This window comes from Nelumbo lutea, chromosome 2, assembly GCF_056320005.1.
Source record: "Nelumbo lutea isolate HS-2025 chromosome 2, American lotus-T2T, whole genome shotgun sequence".
NCBI classification, from domain to species: Eukaryota; Viridiplantae; Streptophyta; class Magnoliopsida; order Proteales; family Nelumbonaceae; genus Nelumbo; species Nelumbo lutea.
In genome coordinates, this window is record NC_142685.1 from 41,378,762 (window position 1) to 41,396,475 (window position 17,714).

Here is a 17,714-nt window from a genome sequence, read left to right on the forward strand (position 1 = left end):
CACTAGTGGTGGAGTCAAGAATATTCTTTTGGGGAGGGGTGGGGGGCAAGATAAAGAAGAAAATGAGATAAGGAGTAGAGGAAGTAGGGTTTGAGGAAAAATAGCCCGAGAAGGTTTGGATTTATTATAGATTTTTGTAAAGAAAATATAAATGAGTTTATTTTATTTTGGGAAGAGAGTGATCCTTTACAATTTTAATTCAAAATTTGGGGGGGGGGGTATTAGGGGTGCAAATGGATCAGATCATGATTTGATTCAATCCGAGAAGATCCGATCTGATATATATTAAATATATATAATACATATATATATATATATATATGTTATTTTATTTATTTATTTATAAATATATTTTTATAAATTTGTGATATTATTTATTTATTATTAAAAACAAATGAAGAAAATAATTAAAAAATACTTGCAAATTTTGTTTTTACTTTATTTAAATTAGTATATTTTATTTTTCTTTTAATAATTTATTAATTTTTAAAGACCGGATCAAATCCAAAGATTCAACTTACCAATAGGATTTAAATTGAAATCGAGTCCTATCAAATCGAATCGGATCCAACATTAACAGTGTCAGATTGGATCAAATACACCTTGATTTGAATTCGATCTATTCAGCTTGCACCCTTAGGGGGGAAGGGGGTGTAAGAACCCACTTTATTATGTTTTTAACCTAATCTCCCTAGGCAACTATGACTTTAACCAACATACTTGGCTCTGCCCCTAATGGTCACCCCTAGAGGAGGAGAACAAAGCCACACTGATGGAATCCATGGGGATTTCAAAACCTGATTTGGATTAGCTGAATGGCAATGGTTGTGTATTAAATGATAATGCCCCACGCCAACCATAAATGCTATAAGTGAGAGATTGATGGATTGTGAACCGCATGAATTTATGATTAGGGAATTATCATATTCCCCTCACCTCACAAATTCTTATTTGTTTGTATAGTTGGAAATAATGATGGGTGGGAGAATCTGGCACGATACAAGAGGGAGGGAAGGTACTATATGTGGTACCATAAGGGAGAGTTTTGGAAAATAAAATAAAAAAATAAATAAAAATTTGTAAAGTGGGATAAAGTGAAGATTGTCCTTTATCATTGATGTAGATTATTACCATTGGTTCCACAGCCTATTAAACAACTATTGTATTCAATTAATCCAATTTCATTTGGTGTTTTCCCCTTCTCATTGCCATGAAACCTGTCTAACTTGGGCAACGACCAGTGCTGGTGTCATCATCCCATTATTTTTTAAATGTCAAGATTTCCCTTAAATGAAAATATGTGGTTTTACACTAACCAAAATACCCTAAAAAGAGTTCTATATCTTGCTTGAACAGTGGGTTAGAATCCACCCTCTTTGATAGGTGTATCCACCACTCTCAATATTTTTCTCAAAGCACAAAAAAAAGACACAAAAATTGATAAAAATTAAAAAAAAAATTATACTAACCAAAAAATCCAACTTTTCAAAAAGAAATATAAAAAATGATATGTTTTTTTTTCTCAAAAATATATTCTAACCAAAAAAATCAGAATTGTAGAAAAAAAATACATAAATGGTCGAGTTTTCAAAAAATATATCTCAAGTAAAAAATGGTAAAAAATTGTAGAAAACAAATAAAATGATAAAAATCTCAAAAATATACATATATATTTCAATAAAAAAAAATAAAAAATTTATAAAATTTATAAAAAAAATCTCTCTAAGTTGGATATTTTGGTAATTTTCCTGCTTCCTCAGCTCAAAACAAAGAGGGTGTAGATGCAACAATCTCATATAAAATTCATGGGAGGACACTGCTATTGGCATAAAACAGGGGTGATGTCAGCAACCGTACTCGAGAAGATATTAAAAAATCCCTCCAAATCCAAACGCACCAATCCGAAGTGCATCTTAACTGTTGCCGCAAATCTATTAAAATTTTGACACGTCATTTGATATTTAACTGGCTATCACCAACAATCGGTTGGAGCTTAAAGAAAATAAAAATTGATAAAAGATTTAAAATCTTTGCAAACAAAAACCAATGTCGACACGACAAAGCACTGCTCTACTAAAAGCTCTCGCGTTCTGCGACTCGAACCTTCTCCCCCAACCAGTAACGACAACAAGCCTTATTAATGCTATTCAAAACGAATCACAGATTTTAGCGACCACGGCAACGGTATTAAGTGTTAATGAATCCACTGATTTGTGTCAAGAATCCTTTGTAAGACTCAAACTCTAACTCATTTTTGTAAGCTGTCAACACTGATCAAGCTAATGGACTCATTGATTTGTGTCTGAAAATCCCTATAATACCACTTTCCGGAAGCCCAATAATGTATTGATAATAGAAATTTTCGAGAACCTACCAAGAAAAAAAACCCGCGACTGCTTGTATATATTTTTTTTGAAAATATAAATTATTATTTTTACTTTCCAAAGCTTACCGTAGATGAAGAAAATATGCCTCATGTCTTGCAAATCCAAAGCCAGAACCACCTTATTTTACTTGACAAAAACTTTGTCTTCGCATTAATGGTTGGAACTTAGGCTTAAGTTGCCTTTGGACTAGAACGTGAGGATTTGTCTTGCATACCCAAATTCACAACGGCGAGGAAGGCTTTGTCGGGGGAGAAGGGTTTGAGTACGAAAACATGAGGGTTTCGAGTCTTCCTTTCTGTCAATGTTTATTGTTTAGTTTTTTTTTTTTTTTTTTTATTTACAAAAGCTTTACTTAGATTTATCAATATTTTTATATAAAAATATTCTTGTCATTCATAACTAGCAGTCTAGCATTAAGGTTTCGATCGCTTGCCGGTGATGACTGGTCGAGCATCGGAAAACGTGTAAAAACTTCAATTGAGTCTAAAGAAAAAATTTCTTAGAGTCCAAACGCACTGGATACGGACTGGCCTATCCCATTTCTGCGCAAGGTGACAGACGGATCAACATCTACGTCGTGACACTTGGGTCTAACGTGGCAAGAATTAATTATCTGTGATCGAAAACCTCCAAAAGATGCTGACAAAGAACCCTCCTTTTCCGTTTTGTGTACCCTCCACTTTCGTATCGCCGTACGTACTTTCTCCGTGCTCCACTAATTCCGCTCATCCTTATTTAATAAATAAGAAAAATGAGTCGAATTGACGTTGCATGATGCAAGGTCCGACCTTTCCCAGGTCGACTTTCCTCTATAAACAACTCCACGAGATGTCTATGAAGCAAAAAAGAAAAACTCCACGAGATGTCTCTCCTCACTTGTCAGCAGCGGGACATAAGATGATCTGAATTCCTTCAAAACAGGGGATTATCATTCCACGGCCACGGCCATCCTTGTAAGCTGTTTGGTTGTACGCTCAGAGTCAGAGTTCTTGCAGAGAACCCGCCATGGATTTCGACTGGGTTGGCTTCCTCAAAGGCATGTTGAAGCCGGTTGCAGCACTTGCCGTGGTCTTAATGGCGGTTGCTCTGTCGATGGTACAGAAACTGGGTTTGGAGAAGGAGATGATCTATTCGATTGCTAGGGCCTTTGTTCAGTTATCTATTATCGGCTTCGTCCTTCAGTTTATTTTCAGTCAGAATAACGGTGGCTGGATTGTTCTTGCCTACTTGTTCATGGTTCGTTTCTTTACAATCATTTTTTTTTTCTCTTCTAGTTCTGGAACAGGGGTTTAGTTTGATTTTTGGGAAATAGTTGGGCAGGCTACTTGCATGAGGAATGAATTACAGGAGAATTGGCGTTAGAATCCTTTTTTTTTCTTAATTTGCTTTCATTAACAACCCAGGAAACCTTCTGAGTTCTGAATTGAAACAAGGCTTTTTAGGTTCATAAAATTTAACGATGGTACAGCAATCTGTTGACTTAGTACCATTCATGGCTATGAACTTAGCTCGATCCTTATAAATCGAGACAGAGGGAGAAAAGGGTGTTTCCCTCTCAATATGCAGTTAGAGGTCTATAGTAATGGACTCAGACAAAGATGGTCCTAGTTGAAACAGGGGAACGCGTGTACTCTGTTTGTATAAATCATCAGCGCTGTCACTGTGTTAAAGACGAGCTTAGGTTCTACCTTATGTAGATTGGTGCTTGAGATTGGAGTGTTAGTGGGGTTTCTATATGACTGATAAATTAAACAATGGAATTTGAATTGGTGGTGATTTTAGCTCCAAATTCCTTCATTTTTTTTTTTGCCCGCATGAAGTTGAAATCGCTTTTTGCGCTAGATATTATTTCTAGGACTCTTCTGTTGATCTTTAAAATTTTCTTCTTGTCTACATTCATTGGACATCCACATGAGCAGATGGATCTAGAATTAAGACACTGAATTCTAGGAGGGGTTACAGATCTTTGATAGTCCCAAGTCTCAAGGCTTCTTCCAGTAGATCAGTACCCGATTCAAAGACCTTGAGCGGTTGAAGATAATAATTTCATCGAATTATACATGTCTTCGTGCCCTTTCAGGTTTCTGTTGCTGGTTATACAGCAGGGCAGCGCGCTAAACAAGTGCCACGTGGGAAGTACGTTGCCGGAGCTTCCATTTTGGCCGGAACTGCAGTGACCATGTTCTTGCTGGTGGTGCTGAATGTTTTCCCCTTCACCCCACGGTACATCATCCCTGTTGCAGGAATGATGGTTGGCAACGCAATGACTGTAACTGGGGTTACAATGAAAAGACTCCGAGACGACATAAAAGTTCAGAAAAGCCTGGTAAATTGACTCACTTCCAATTTAAACAATTTCATCTTAGTTTAAGGAAGTTAAAAGCGGTAGATCAATTTTACATTTCCAGGTTTTCTTAAACATAAGTAAGAAATAGTGGTCAGAATTGTGAGAATCTTTGTTTAGGTTGAGACAGCATTGGCCCTTGGAGCAACCCCACGTCAGGCCACACTCCAGCAAGTGAAAAGATCTCTGGTTATTGCTCTCTCTCCTGTGTTGGACAATGCCAAGACAGTGGGACTGATCTCTCTGCCGGGCGCAATGACTGGTCTTATAATGGGAGGCGCGTCTCCTCTGGAGGCCATTCAGCTGCAGATCGTGGTTATGAACATGCTCGTCGGGGCATCAACTGTCAGCAGCATTATGTCCACTTACCTCTGTTGGCCCGCCTTTTTCACCAAAGCTTACCAGTTGGAGACCAAGGTCTTTGCTTCCGAGTAGGCACCCAGCTGTGTTGCATTTGCATATATATAGATGATAGCAGATCTCCTACGGCCAACTTGTTGAATGTGAGCTAATGCATGCAACTGCAGGGAGTTTTTGTTCAGTGACAGAAGCTTGATTTTCTACCAACTTGTGATTTTGTGAATGAAATTTGCTGAACTCTTAAATTTTTGTAACCATTTAATGAAGGAAATCCCACAAGGAGTTTGGTGAATATATAGCTTCGTCTCTACTCTCTACAGCCTACAGGCTGTTTCTTTTTGGATTATTGCAGTGGAAACAGGATTTGGTGGAATGAATTAATGGACCCACCCACTCACCAAAAAAATAAAATATTCAGTCAGACTTCGTATTTTGGCCCTTCTTAACCTCCCTCCCCCAGAATGAATTGTGCAAACTGTAAAATACAGGGCTACTCCTTCCTCACCCGATTGATGACTTTTTCTCCAAAGGTGCTTCCCAGACTCCCAGAAATCTATTTTCGGTTGTGAGCAGTGTGAGCCACAGAGCCAGTACTTGGACAGTTTCACTGTTGCTATGTGGCGCTGGCCATCCTTTAGTCCTTACTGCAAAAGAGGGAGTTCTACTTTTCCCAGCAATATCGAATCCCCTCTACGCTTTATTTGGGTATATTCATCTACCAATGCTTGATTCTTGAGCACTCATTGTGGAGGCATCCATTCCTTGCGTTGCGTGATTGGACAAAGACAAACCTGGTGCTGATGGAGATCATGTTGGAATTGGAATTTCCCGAGCCTCATCGTCGAGCAATTCCGGCCCACGGAATCTGGTTCCGGGCCTCTGTGAGGAGAAATCATGATCTTAGGAGGCGTTCTGCAATGTAAATTGATTTTCTTGTTGTCCGTTTCGAAAATAAATCAAAATTATTTAATTTAAAAACAGATGGTTTCTTAAAATAAAAACACAAAAATATGTTATTGGTTGTGTGTGTATTTTTGGTGTTGTTTTATGTTCTTTCATTTGATTTGAAAAACATTTTCTTCTGCATCATGTTCATATAACTTCTATACTAGAAAATTTGGTTTTGTTTTTGATGTAACCGTTTCTGGTCACGTACTATTTTTTGTGATGTATAAATTTTTTTTTCGCTAAGTATCTCGTTATTTGACCTGGTGGTGACGTGCCTTGGTGATGAGCTACTTGGTGGCAAACTCCCTGGTGGAGAACTGCTTGGTGGTGAGTTCCCCGGTGGAGAGCAACTTGGTGACGAACTGCTGATGGCAAACTCCCTGGTGGAGAACTGCCCGGTGGCGAGCTCCTTGGTGGCGAATTGCTTGGTGGTGAGCTCCCTGGTGGCGAGCTGCCTGGTGGCGAACTGCCTGGTGGCGAGCTGCCTGGTGGCGAACTGTCTGGTGGCGAACTGCCTGGTGGCGAATTGCCTGGTGACGAACTGCCTGGTGGCGAGCTCCCTGGTGGACTCGTCATTTGACCTGCTCCTACGTGGCTTGCAACTTAGAGGATGGTGGAGCTCCCTGGTGCAGCGCAACCCGACTACCCTCTGCATGAGGTGATTTCCTCTCCTTTGTAGGCGGCGGGAGCTGAGAGACCTGCGAGAACTGAATCAGAGGACCCAGAGGTATTTTCCCGGCGGGGACTCTCCGATGCCTAAGTTAGCATTCTGATTACAAAGAGCTTGGAGAGAAATGAGAAAGCTAGAGAGAAGGGGTTACCATCCTTTTTTCCCCTCTCCCTCCCCTTTGGGGAGTGAGGTCTTTATATACCGGAGTCCTCGCGGGTTAGGTGGGTGAAAAGCCTCCAAACGGTAAGACTCGTCACATCCCGCAAGAACTGGGGTACGGTGGTGAACTCCTCGAGGTAGTTAGGCTAGCACTTGTGTCAGGCGGCCAGGTCGGTGCCTGGGCCAGGTTGTCAGGGCAGCGCCTGCGTCAGTCGGCGGGTCGGTGTCTAGGCCAGGTTGTCAGGTCGGCGCCTGTGTCAGTCGGTGGGTCGGTGTCTGGGCCAGGTTGTCAGGTCAACGCCTGTGTCAGTTGGCGGGTCAGTGTCTAGGCCAGGTTGTCAGGCATGAGATCTTCCTGCGATACGCCAAACTACTCCTGTACCGAGCTACCCTACAAGTAGTGAGCTGCCTGGGAGAGCTATGCCGAACTGCTTATGTCGAGCTTTGCCGAGCTGCCTGACTCCTTGGTGGTGAGCTCCTTGGAGAGCTGCCTAGCTCCTTGGCGAGCTCTTTGGCGAGCTATCGAGTTCCTTGGCGAGCTCCTTAGTGAGCTACCGAGCTCGCGGGGTACGCCATTATGATTCATCGGTGGGCGTCTTATGGACAGCTAGGTCGGCTAGGTCGGATCATGTGCCAGGCCAATCTAGGTCGGCCAGGTCGCGCAGGCCGCGCCAGGTCACGCGTAGGCCGCCCGTAGGCCGCGTGCAGGTCGTGCCAGGCCAGCCAGACCGATGCCCGGGTGGGGTAACAACTTGGTAAGTTGTTGCCTGGGTGTTTGCCTGGTTGTCACGAGGTGTCACATGTTGCAATTTCATTGGAGGGCCAAATCTGCACTCATCAATTTCCCTCCACTCCCGAGCTGAGAGTAACTCAGCGAAGGGAGTAGATTTTTTTTGGCCTGTAAGTCAACGAGCTAGTAAGTGCTGATCCAATTCCTTAGGCTTTGGGAGCTGCCTGTATGTGGTGAGTTGCCAGTAAGTTGAGGGGGTCTCTGCCAGTTCAGTAGTATAGCCCTTAGGCTCTGGGGCAATTTATAGTTAACTTTTGCTAATTTTGCTCATGTTGAGGAAGCGACTGGATATTTAGCAATAGTGTGGCCCGTAGGCTTTGGGAGTGACTTGTAGTCTACTATTTTTTTACTTTGCCCGTGCCGGAGAGGCGACTGGGTCTTAAGCAGTAATGTGACCCGTAGGCTTTGGGAGTGACTCGTAGTCTACTCTTTTTTTACCTTGCCCATGCCGGAGAGGCAATCGGGTCTTAAGCAATAATGTGGCCCGTAGGCTTTGCCTGTGAGGTTTCGAGCTATGATTGTGCTGCATCAGCTTCGTAATGTCGGTCACCCACTCCTACAAGAAGCTACTAGGAGCTCGACCTTCGGGGGCAGCACTACTAACTTTAGGTTACCAGCTCACATGGGAGCCTTGGAAGGCTCGACCAGTAAAGGCGCCTATGTAGTCTGTTGGCCGCCAAATCCCATGGAAGCCACGAAGAGCTCATCTTTGTAGGAGGGACCTTGCAGAGAGGACTGATGAGGCATTATCTGAATTGAAAGTAAGGTTGGTAGAACTACTTAGTCTGTTAGCTCCCTGCATAGTCTTTGAGTTCATAAAAAATGTAAACTATAAAGCGATAGCTTCAATTTCTAAAAAGTGAGGACTTAGCTTTGGTAAGATGAGAACTTAGCTTTTGTAGGATGAGAACTTAGCTTTTTGTAGTGTTTTCCCACAGACGGCGCCAATTGATGTAACCGTTTCTGGTTACGTACCATTTTTTGTGATGTATAAATTTTTTTTGGCTAAGTACCTCGTTATTTGACCCAGTGGTGACATGCCTTGGTGATGAGCTACTTGGTGGCGAACTCCTTGGTGGAGAACTGCCTGGTGGCGAGCTCCCTGGTGGAGAGCTACTTGGTGACGAACTGCTTGGTGGCAAACTCCCTAGTGGAGAACTGCCCGGTGGCGAGCTCCCTGGTGGTGAACTGCTTGGTGGTGAGCTCCCTGGTGGTGAACTGCTTGGTGGTGAGCTCCCTGGTGGCAAACTGCTTGGTGGTGAGCTCCCTAGTGGCAAACTGCCAGGTGGCGAGCTGCCTAGTGGCGAACTGTCTGGTGGCGAACTACCTGGTGGCGAGCTCCCTGGTGGCGAACTGCTTGGTGGCGAATTGCTCGGTGGTGAGCTCCTTGGTGGAGAGCTACTTGGTGACGAATTGCTTGGTGGCAAACTCTCTGGTGGAGAAATGCCTGATGGCAAGCTCCCTGGTGGTGAATTGCTTGGTGGTGAGCTCCCTGGTGGTGAACTGCCTGGTGGCGAACTCCCTGGTGGCAAACTGCTTGGTGGTGAACTGCCTGGTGGCGAATTGCCTGGTGGCGAACTGCCTGGTGGCGAACTGCCTAGTGATGAGCTCCCTGGTGGACTCGTCATTTGACCTGCTCCTAGGCGGCCTGCAACTCAGAGGATGGTAGAGCTCCCTAGTGCAACGCAACCTGACTACCCTCTGCATGAGGTGATTTCCTCTCCTTTATAGGCGGTGGGAGTTGAGGGACCTGCGAGAATTGAATCAGAAAACCCGGTGGGGACTCTCCGATGCCTAAGTTAGCATTCTGATTACAGAGAGTTTGGAGAGAAATGAGAGCTTGGAGAGAAATGAGAGAGCTAGAGAGTAGGGGTTACCATCGTTTTTCCCCTCTCCCTCCCCTTTGGGAGGTGATGTCTTTATATACCGGAGTCCTTGCGGGTTAGGTGGGTGAAAAGCCTCCAACGGGATGAAGACTTAGTCACAACTCAAGAAAAGGGAGATAGATATGTCATATGTGAAGCACGGATAAAACCCATGTGATGTACGCTGCATGTTGTGCCCTCATGACCATGGTGTTTGTATGATTTTTGCTTTTAGGAGCTCCGGATGTGTGTGACAGTGTGAGTGGGAACAAGATATAGAGAGATTTTCTAATTTCATGTGCATTCCGCCATCCATCTATAATAAAAATAACCCTCTAACTAAATTATTTTCATAAAAATAACCCTCCAACTAAACTATTTTGATGTCAAATAAAAAAAAAAAAAGGGGTCATAGCTGTTTCAACTTCCAACAAAACATTTAAGTGACTAATTTTTAGGCGTGAGGATATATAATTGCTATGAGTCGTGCTTACAGTTTAATATTTGACTGGTCAATTTAATAGAATGAATATAAAACTTTACGAAATTTAAACAAATGACTATAATAAAAACACAATAAAAAAAAAACACTATAAAAAGGGGTTCTTACAGTTCAATCCACCCCTAGAACATTCGTGACGTTTTCTAGGAATCATATGTACGGAAATATTTTCGATGTGCGGCGGGATGTTAATGTACGAACAGAGCTTTTAATTCCAAAGATCCGGGCTCCAATTAAATTTAATCTAACTACCTTCCAGATTGCCTATTGGACGGTTTAGATCTAGGGATCAGACTATTCTGAAGTTTATTTGACGGCTATGATCTCTTTCCTTTTTCGTTTCGACTGGACGGTTAAGGAGAACCAGTCCTCTGCGAGCGCAAGGTGCTTCCCCATGTTCCCGCCCATCACCCGGAATACGGAGAGAAACATTTCTCTGATGCTACGAATTCCCGGGAAAACACCAGCTCCCATATTGCACCAATCTTTACTCCCTCCCCACCCTTCTGCGCTGTTATCTTTCTGAATGAATAATCAGCCAATCAGCCATTTGATCTTGTCTGGGAGCAAGCGTTATGACGGTTCGATTTTTGCTGAATTCAGAAGTTCGTAGTGTTATTCTCATTTTTCCTGTCTTCGTTTGCTTTCTTCCAGGTAATCCTTTTTTCTTTCAATTTTCGTGCTTCAAATTGTTGATCAGGACAATTTTCTATTTGAGAAATTCTGTTCTTCTTCCCGGTTTCAAGGGTAACATCGTCGACACAAAAAGAATTTAGCATAATGGCGAGTTACGCCTCGGAGATTGATCATCAATCATATGGGGTATGTTAGAGTTTTAGACAGATTAAGGAGATTCAGAATTGTCTAGGATAGAGGGGATCTTATGCATGGAGGACATTTAAAACCCGTTCAATAAGGACTTTGGCCAGATAATCAGTGACAAAAAGAGCAAATTGGTTGCATTGAAGGAAGGGGATCTTATCATATGGGTCGTGAGTCATTAAGGAAACTGATCTTACTAGTAGCTTGACATCAGAAATTAAATCTTTCGTAGGAACAGAGGACGCTGTTTCACGTACAAAAGAATACGCTTTTTTTTTTTTTTTTTTTGGATCTTTTGTATGTTTTCTTTTGTTAATTTTGATTATTGGGTCTCGATCATATTTTGGGAGAATGGATGTAAAGTAGTTAGTTTGGCTCAGATTGTCCTAACGTGTTGGCTTCCCTTACTTTTCTTTCTTCATTTCTCGTTTTCCGTTTACCCAGAATTGTAATTGATAACATCAATAAGAGAATCAATCCTCCTTCGACCATTGGAAACATTGTTGCTGGCATCCAAACCCGTGTTATGCAAATCAGAGGAAAAAATCAAATTTATTTAGCATGCACATAGAGAGGGAAACCAAATAGCTGATTTCTTAGCCAAAGTTGAGAACCTGGAAAGCATCGATCATGATCAAGACCTTAATTTCTCAGACTTTGATAGAATTTTGAAAAAAGGATTGTTCGGGCCGCACTAGCCGTCTTGTTTAGTGCTTCTCTTTCCTTTGTAACCAAAAAGGGAAAAAATGAAAAAGAAAAGCCTCTGTTCCATGATTTTGGAATGGAAACACCCAAAAACACACTCCCAGAATACAGATAATGTGGTTTCATTTTTTGTGGCCTGCAGTGACTACATAAATCTATCTACTTGGAAAATTTCCTGAATGCAAGGTGGGATTGGGACATGTATCCTGCATAGCTTTCTTACTTTGTTGACTCGCTATCTTTGACATCCTTCTTTTTCTCCTACATCTCTCTCTTCCACCACATACATATATGATATATGTGCGTATGGAGGTGCTCCATAATTTGAGGCTTTGTAAATCCGGCATTCTGTAATTCCCTCACTTTTTTCCAGCTCGTAGCTTAATTAGGAATGCATACATCAGATTCAAATACTCTGTGGCTTGTGAATTCAAATCAGCCCCCCACAAGATTGCCCCTTACAACGTCCCACAGCACATTCTCGTCATATATTGAGAACATCTCCCATTGATAATCCCAAAAATGATAATGTCATCATTAGGAGATGTTTTCAATCCAGGGTGGGGATGTGCTGTGGGATGTTGTGGGGGGCAATCTTGTGGGGGGCTGATTTGGTCTCGTGGTATGTGAATGGAAAATGGGAATTTGTTTTCTTTCCAGAAACCTAAACAATGATGTGTCTATTTGCAGGAGCCTTTTCATCTGGAACTGTTACACTGACGTCGATTCAAATTTTTAGAACTCATGAATGGCTAAGTGCAAAGCCAACAATTTATTTTCGATGTCAAGGGGAGAACAAGACAATTTTACCGGATGTGACGGAAGCACACCACATATATGTTTTCAAGGGTGAAGAATCCTGGCAGGTTTGTAGTGGTTCTTAATACAATTTAAAAACTCAAAATATTTATTTATTTATTTTTTGTTAGATGCTATTTTGTCTTGCAAATATTTCCAGGATAATAGTATTGCATAACATACAAGGCAGTTTTTGCTCCTGGAAGCTGCAGAGTTCTGCCACAAGTTTATTATTTTTGGTGATTCTCTAAACCACTTGTATGGTTAAGTGGGCACTTGAAAAACATCCCTGCTCTAGTTACTATTCGTTTGATAGGTTATGAAAAACATCCCAGCTCTAGTTTTTGCTCCTGGATGCTGCAGAATTCTGCCGCAAGTTCAACTCTGGTGATTCTCCAAACTACTTGTATGGTTAAGTGGGCATTTGAAATACATCCCAGCTCTAGTTACTATTCGTTTGATAGGTGATGAGAGAGCTACCTGTTTAATTATAAACAGATTGACTCAATCAACTTTCCACAGCAAATGCTGTTGGGAAAAGATGGTTTGTCCTCGCATGACATTTAGGCTGTGTTTGGTTTGAAGGAAAAAGGTAGAGAAAGGAAGGGAAACCAAACATAGCCTTAATTCTTATTCCTATCTACCTTTCCCTTCAAACCAAACATAGCCTTAATTCTCACTCCTCATTTTACCATGTCAAGTTAATTGTCGTTAACCTGCCGTGTCTGCAGCAAGAAAGATAGGAAATTGGAAAAAGGTAGACCTTGCTAGGTATTCCAATCACTAGGATGGAATTAGGAGGGTACTGCTGATTTTTCGAATCTGGTTCAGAGGGGTAACTATGGTTTGACCTGAAACACTCCCTGTAGGGGTGTATCAGGAAGGCCACAATATAATACGTATTGGTCAATACAAACCAGTACGTAACGATATTTTGAATCTTGATTTGGAAAGACTATAAATACAAATATATACAGTGCAAATGCAAACAAAATATAAGTGCAGGCTCAGTTTGGAATGAGTATGAATACAAATATGTAGAGTGCAAAACATTGTAATTTGCATTAGTTTGAATGTGTTTGTACTGTACATATTTGTATGTGTACTCCTTTCAAATGTTGAATCAGGGTATTTATATACTGCTGTTTGTGGGTTTGCAAGTGTTTGTTTGACATATAAAAAAGTAATGATTATCAGATAAAAAATGTATTTTCTGACAATTTTGTGCTGTGAAAAGAGAGCATTATTATACCTATTTTTTGGATACAATTTTCTATTCTTTTGATAAAGGCATTGGAACATAAGGTAGTTGGAGCATTTAATGATGGGGACCACACTTAGCACCGATTAGTATAAAAACGGCTTAAAATCTGAACCGTGTTTGCATTCATGAAACGAAAATAGGATAAATATATAATATATAATATACAAATATATTTGCGTTTGCATTACAACCGAACGCACCCTTAAATGCAAATTCTAGAAACATTTGAACTGAGATAAATACAATAGAATTTCTGCATGATCTTTGCACAACCACATAGACACAATAGTTAAATTGTGTTTCCTAGTGTACTTTTTTTAAACGTTTTTTCTGTAGCAGCTTTCAAAGATTTTACTTCATGCAAAATGTCAATATCAAATACAAATATCGGCATAAACACCAAAAGTTCCTGTAAATGTGCAAGAACAATGCATCCACAGTTACATTGCAAACCAAATGTCACAGGTGTCATCGACTCTGCCAGCCAGAAACTGATTTGGGAACAAGTGCCATTGCATTTGAGGCCTTCTCCAACTTGGTGATTTCTTCAACAGCTGCTGAACTTGTTTCAAGCACTTGACCTCCAAATATGATCTCATCTAAAATAGCATCCATCTTGCTAAAATTGAACACAATTATACAATGTCAATCTCAAATGCATTCTTGAAGCATTTGTCCTTTGTCTCAACAAATACTTGCATAAGATCAAGCATAGCTAGCTCATTTTCAGAACTATCAAACACAAAGACAAAGTCGAGGGTTGCATAATGCTTGTATACCATCAAGGTATCCGGAGCGGAAATTGCATCAGCCTGGATAAAGTTGCTTACATTCTCAGCTCTCGCTGCTTCTCTGCAGGCTGAAAATCATAGAATTTGGCAAGGCAAATCTTGCCTTGGGTGTTCAACTTTCATCACCATCAATGCCCATATCATGCTGACTCCTAAATTGAAGCTGAAGGTGGCGCATTTCATCTCTCCCTTGTTTCTTAGTATGCTAAAAGGAAATCATTTGGCATTCGTCCAAATAGCTTGCAAGGGATAAATTTTGCTTTACTGATGTTCCAGTTTTGGGAAGTTCTTGCTATTTGCCTTCTGGGTATTTAGTTTCAATTTTTTGGAGAGCTTTTTCCATATGAAAAGACGCCTTTTGCCTATCCAAAGGAAGCTTTCCATCTCGTTGCAGATAATAGTACTGGGTTGGTTTCAATTTCTTAAATCAGTTAAGCCATTGCCATCCTCCTCGGTCAATCAGCAGGTTTTGGTGCAGGAGTGGATACCTCATCTGTCAAGCTTGATTTTGAGGGTTGCTTAATCGGGGGTTTAGGTCCTTGTATAAAAGGTGTTTTCAAACATGGCAGTAGAGATCACCATTGTTTCTTCTGGTCTGATTTGGGATGGCAGTTCCAATATAATTTAGAGCCAAGTTGCTGGTGCTTCTCCAAGGGCATTATTTGGTGTAATGGTAAAATCTTGGGCTGGCAAACTTGAGAACACAGGTCTGAGTCTGAGGGCGGCCACAAACTGTGCCCAGTCTACCCCTCCCGAGACCCCAGATAGCTGGGACCACCATTGGGCAATGGCCTAATGCTGGTGCTTCTCCAGGGACTTAGTTTGAGTTGCTCCTGGGGTTTTGACCACATTGAGGTGTAGGGTAACTATCAGGCCAGTTAATCAGATCATGGAGTATGATGGAATGTATGCAGTCACTAATGATGGTCCCAGCTATCCGGGGTCTTCGGAGGGGTAGATTGGATATGGACCTTGTGCGTGTGTGGATTTATGCATGATTATGAATATATACATAAGGTTTATGTGTATGTGTTTTTAAGACAGACCGAAGAATAAGAGTGATGAGCTTGCTGAATGAAAATGGATATAGTGTTTTGACTTTTGACCTGTTGATGAAGTTCAAGGGCACTTTGCTAAATGGATATATTTTATTTATTTTTGTCCACTTGCTTTTTCAAATGGATAGGGGAGAGGGGGGAAGACTGGAAGAGTGGGAGATTTGACCCATTGGGTGGGACACATGGAAGAATGTCTTATTTGCAGTGCTCATTGGAGTAACTTTCCAATTTAGTAGGAATTAACTGTTGTTGGAAGATACAAAAAACATTTTCTCTGAGTGAGGAGAGTCCCGCTTTGGCCGGAAGGGTGCTTAAGCAATCAAATGTTTTTATAAGCCTCCCTCTTTCTGCTAGGAACCCGGAACTGTTATGAAGCATGTTTCTAAAACCTAAGAATTGCATTTCATTTCCAATTCCACTACTAATTCTTTGAAACACCGAGTGTGGAAGTCCCTGCCTAGGATGGTTCTTGTTACTAAGATCCAGGTGATTAATCGCTAGATACTAATTTACTTGCAGATAGGCTTGCCAGATTTCATTGGAGTTTGTATCTCCAAATAGCCTAGTTGTATCTGCTAATTTACTTGCAGATAGGCTTGTAAGATCTCACTGGAATTTGTATCTCCAACTTGCCTAGTTCATGCAATAGATCATTATATTGCAGATGCTGTACCCAGTAAATTGGTTACTTATTTTTGTGGAATTTTATTCAAGGCATCTAATGATGAAATTGTGATGTTCTTGTTGCAGCCTCTGACTGAACTTGCAGAAAAGAAATGTAAGAGATGTGGGTTGTATGAGAAAGACATCATAAAAGCAGATGCGATTTTTGATGAGTGGGAACTTTGTCCTTCTGATTTTATGGCTCCTGATGGGAATTATGTGCATTCCAAAGACAAAGAATTCAATGCTACATTTTTATGTAGCCAGTGTGTTGAAACTGGTGAGCAGTTCTATAAAATGTGCATTTATTTACCAATGTCAACTTATATGTTAGTTTAGGAAAATCTTTATCAAATAAAGGGGTATAAAACAATTTTAATCGGAGGATTTAGGATCTTAAAATCACAGTATCTTTATGATGTTATAGCTGCGGCCCATCCTAGAGTAGGCTGTCACTATATGTTGGTCCTAGCTAGGGGTTTTTGGGAGGGGTAGACTGGATACAGTCCTAACCTCCCTCCAAATATCAATCATGGTTTGGCCATTCTAGTTTACTAATGATGTCACTATATGTTGTGTCTAACCCTATTATAAATAGTATCTAATTAAATCCAGCCATCCAGGCTTATCTGATCCGAGTCTGACCCATTGACAGCCCTATCCAGGAGTTAGTCCAGAAATAATAGAATGAATCGAAAATATTGGTCTTCTGTTGGTTTAGCATTTCATTGACATTTTCCTCTACTCATGTCTTTGCATTTCAGTTTATTTAGAGTATACCTTGTAGTTGTATTTCTGGTGTTGACCATGTGATTGTAGGTTCTAATCATACTTCTGGTTCACAGACAAAGTTGTTGCAGGAAAAGGAATAAATGTGGTTTGGGTGATAATGATCAGTGTGTTGGTTTCTGTTGCATCCATCCTTGGTGCTGTAGCTGCTTATAAATACTGGAGGAGGAAAAAGAGAGAACACGATCAGGCACGCTTTCTAAAGCTCTTTGACGAGGGTGATGACATTGAAGATGAAATCGGTATTGGAGATATGATATGAGAAATCATATCCTGTCTGACATTATTTCGGCTTTACTGCCCTGTTTATATTGGTAGTTGCCTTGTGTAAAATGAGTAGCAGAGTCTAGAGATATGGTATAAGAAATCATATCCTGTCTGACATTATTTGGGCTTTATTGCCCTGTTTATATTGGTAGTTGCTTTGTGTAAAATGAGTAGCAGAGTCTAGACTTTGGTGTACCTATGGTATGCAAATTTTATTTTGAAATGCACCAAGAAAAATTATACTTTAGAAAATTTTTGTTGTCTACTACCATCTAAAGCACAGATATAGTTCACCAGGATGATGGATATGGCACTGAATAGAACGGAATAGCGAAACAGGATTCGTGTAGCTGATTATAGTTGGGACAAGGCTTAGATGACAATGATGATATAGTTCACTGGAAATGAATGATCTATGTCTATGGGTGATCCTTGTCTATGCCAGTAGTTGCTTTTCTGTTAGAACAGATTAATTCTGTGAGGACTAGTTGATTGGAATGCAACCGAATGGTGGTTGGTTTCTTTTCCTCAG

At 40.9% G+C, this 17,714-nt stretch overlaps 2 protein-coding genes and 1 pseudogene across 2 annotated transcripts; 2 read left to right on the forward strand and 1 right to left on the reverse strand.

Moving 5' to 3' along the window:
• The first annotated feature begins 3,150 nt into the window (after positions 1-3,150).
• On the forward strand, positions 3,151-5,385 carry ALS3 (aluminum sensitive 3). The gene is made up of 3 exons (XM_088968182.1): positions 3,151-3,623; positions 4,468-4,713; positions 4,852-5,385. The coding sequence occupies exons 1-3, from the start codon at positions 3,393-3,395 to the stop codon at positions 5,164-5,166; spliced, it is 792 nt and encodes a 263-aa protein (XP_088824308.1). The 5' UTR covers positions 3,151-3,392; the 3' UTR covers positions 5,167-5,385.
• Positions 5,386-10,145: 4,760 nt separating this feature from the next.
• Positions 10,146-17,434, forward strand: LOC148870096 (uncharacterized). The gene is made up of 4 exons (XM_088968184.1): positions 10,146-10,679; positions 12,243-12,418; positions 16,214-16,406; positions 16,972-17,434. Exons 1-4 carry the CDS (start codon positions 10,601-10,603, stop codon positions 17,175-17,177), a joined length of 654 nt encoding a protein of 217 aa, XP_088824310.1. The 5' UTR covers positions 10,146-10,600; the 3' UTR covers positions 17,178-17,434.
• LOC148870097 (AP-3 complex subunit sigma pseudogene) lies at positions 14,037-14,789 on the reverse strand (annotated as a pseudogene).
• Positions 17,435-17,714: the final 280 nt, after the last annotated feature.

Bases quoted from the DNA above. Each gene is read 5' to 3' on its own strand.
- LOC148870096 (XM_088968184.1), top strand. From the start codon at position 10,601: ATGACGGTTCGATTTTTGCTGAATTCAGAAGTTCGTAGTGTTATTCTC. The intron at 10,680-12,242 runs GTAATCCTTTTT...GTCTATTTGCAG, and splicing joins CTTCGTTTGCTTTCTTCCAG to GAGCCTTTTCATCTGGAACT. The intron at 12,419-16,213 runs GTTTGTAGTGGT...TTCTTGTTGCAG, and splicing joins AGGGTGAAGAATCCTGGCAG to CCTCTGACTGAACTTGCAGA.
- ALS3 (XM_088968182.1), top strand. From the start codon at position 3,393: ATGGATTTCGACTGGGTTGGCTTCCTCAAAGGCATGTTGAAGCCGGTT. The intron at 3,624-4,467 runs GTTCGTTTCTTT...GTGCCCTTTCAG, and splicing joins TTCTTGCCTACTTGTTCATG to GTTTCTGTTGCTGGTTATAC. The intron at 4,714-4,851 runs GTAAATTGACTC...ATCTTTGTTTAG, and splicing joins TAAAAGTTCAGAAAAGCCTG to GTTGAGACAGCATTGGCCCT.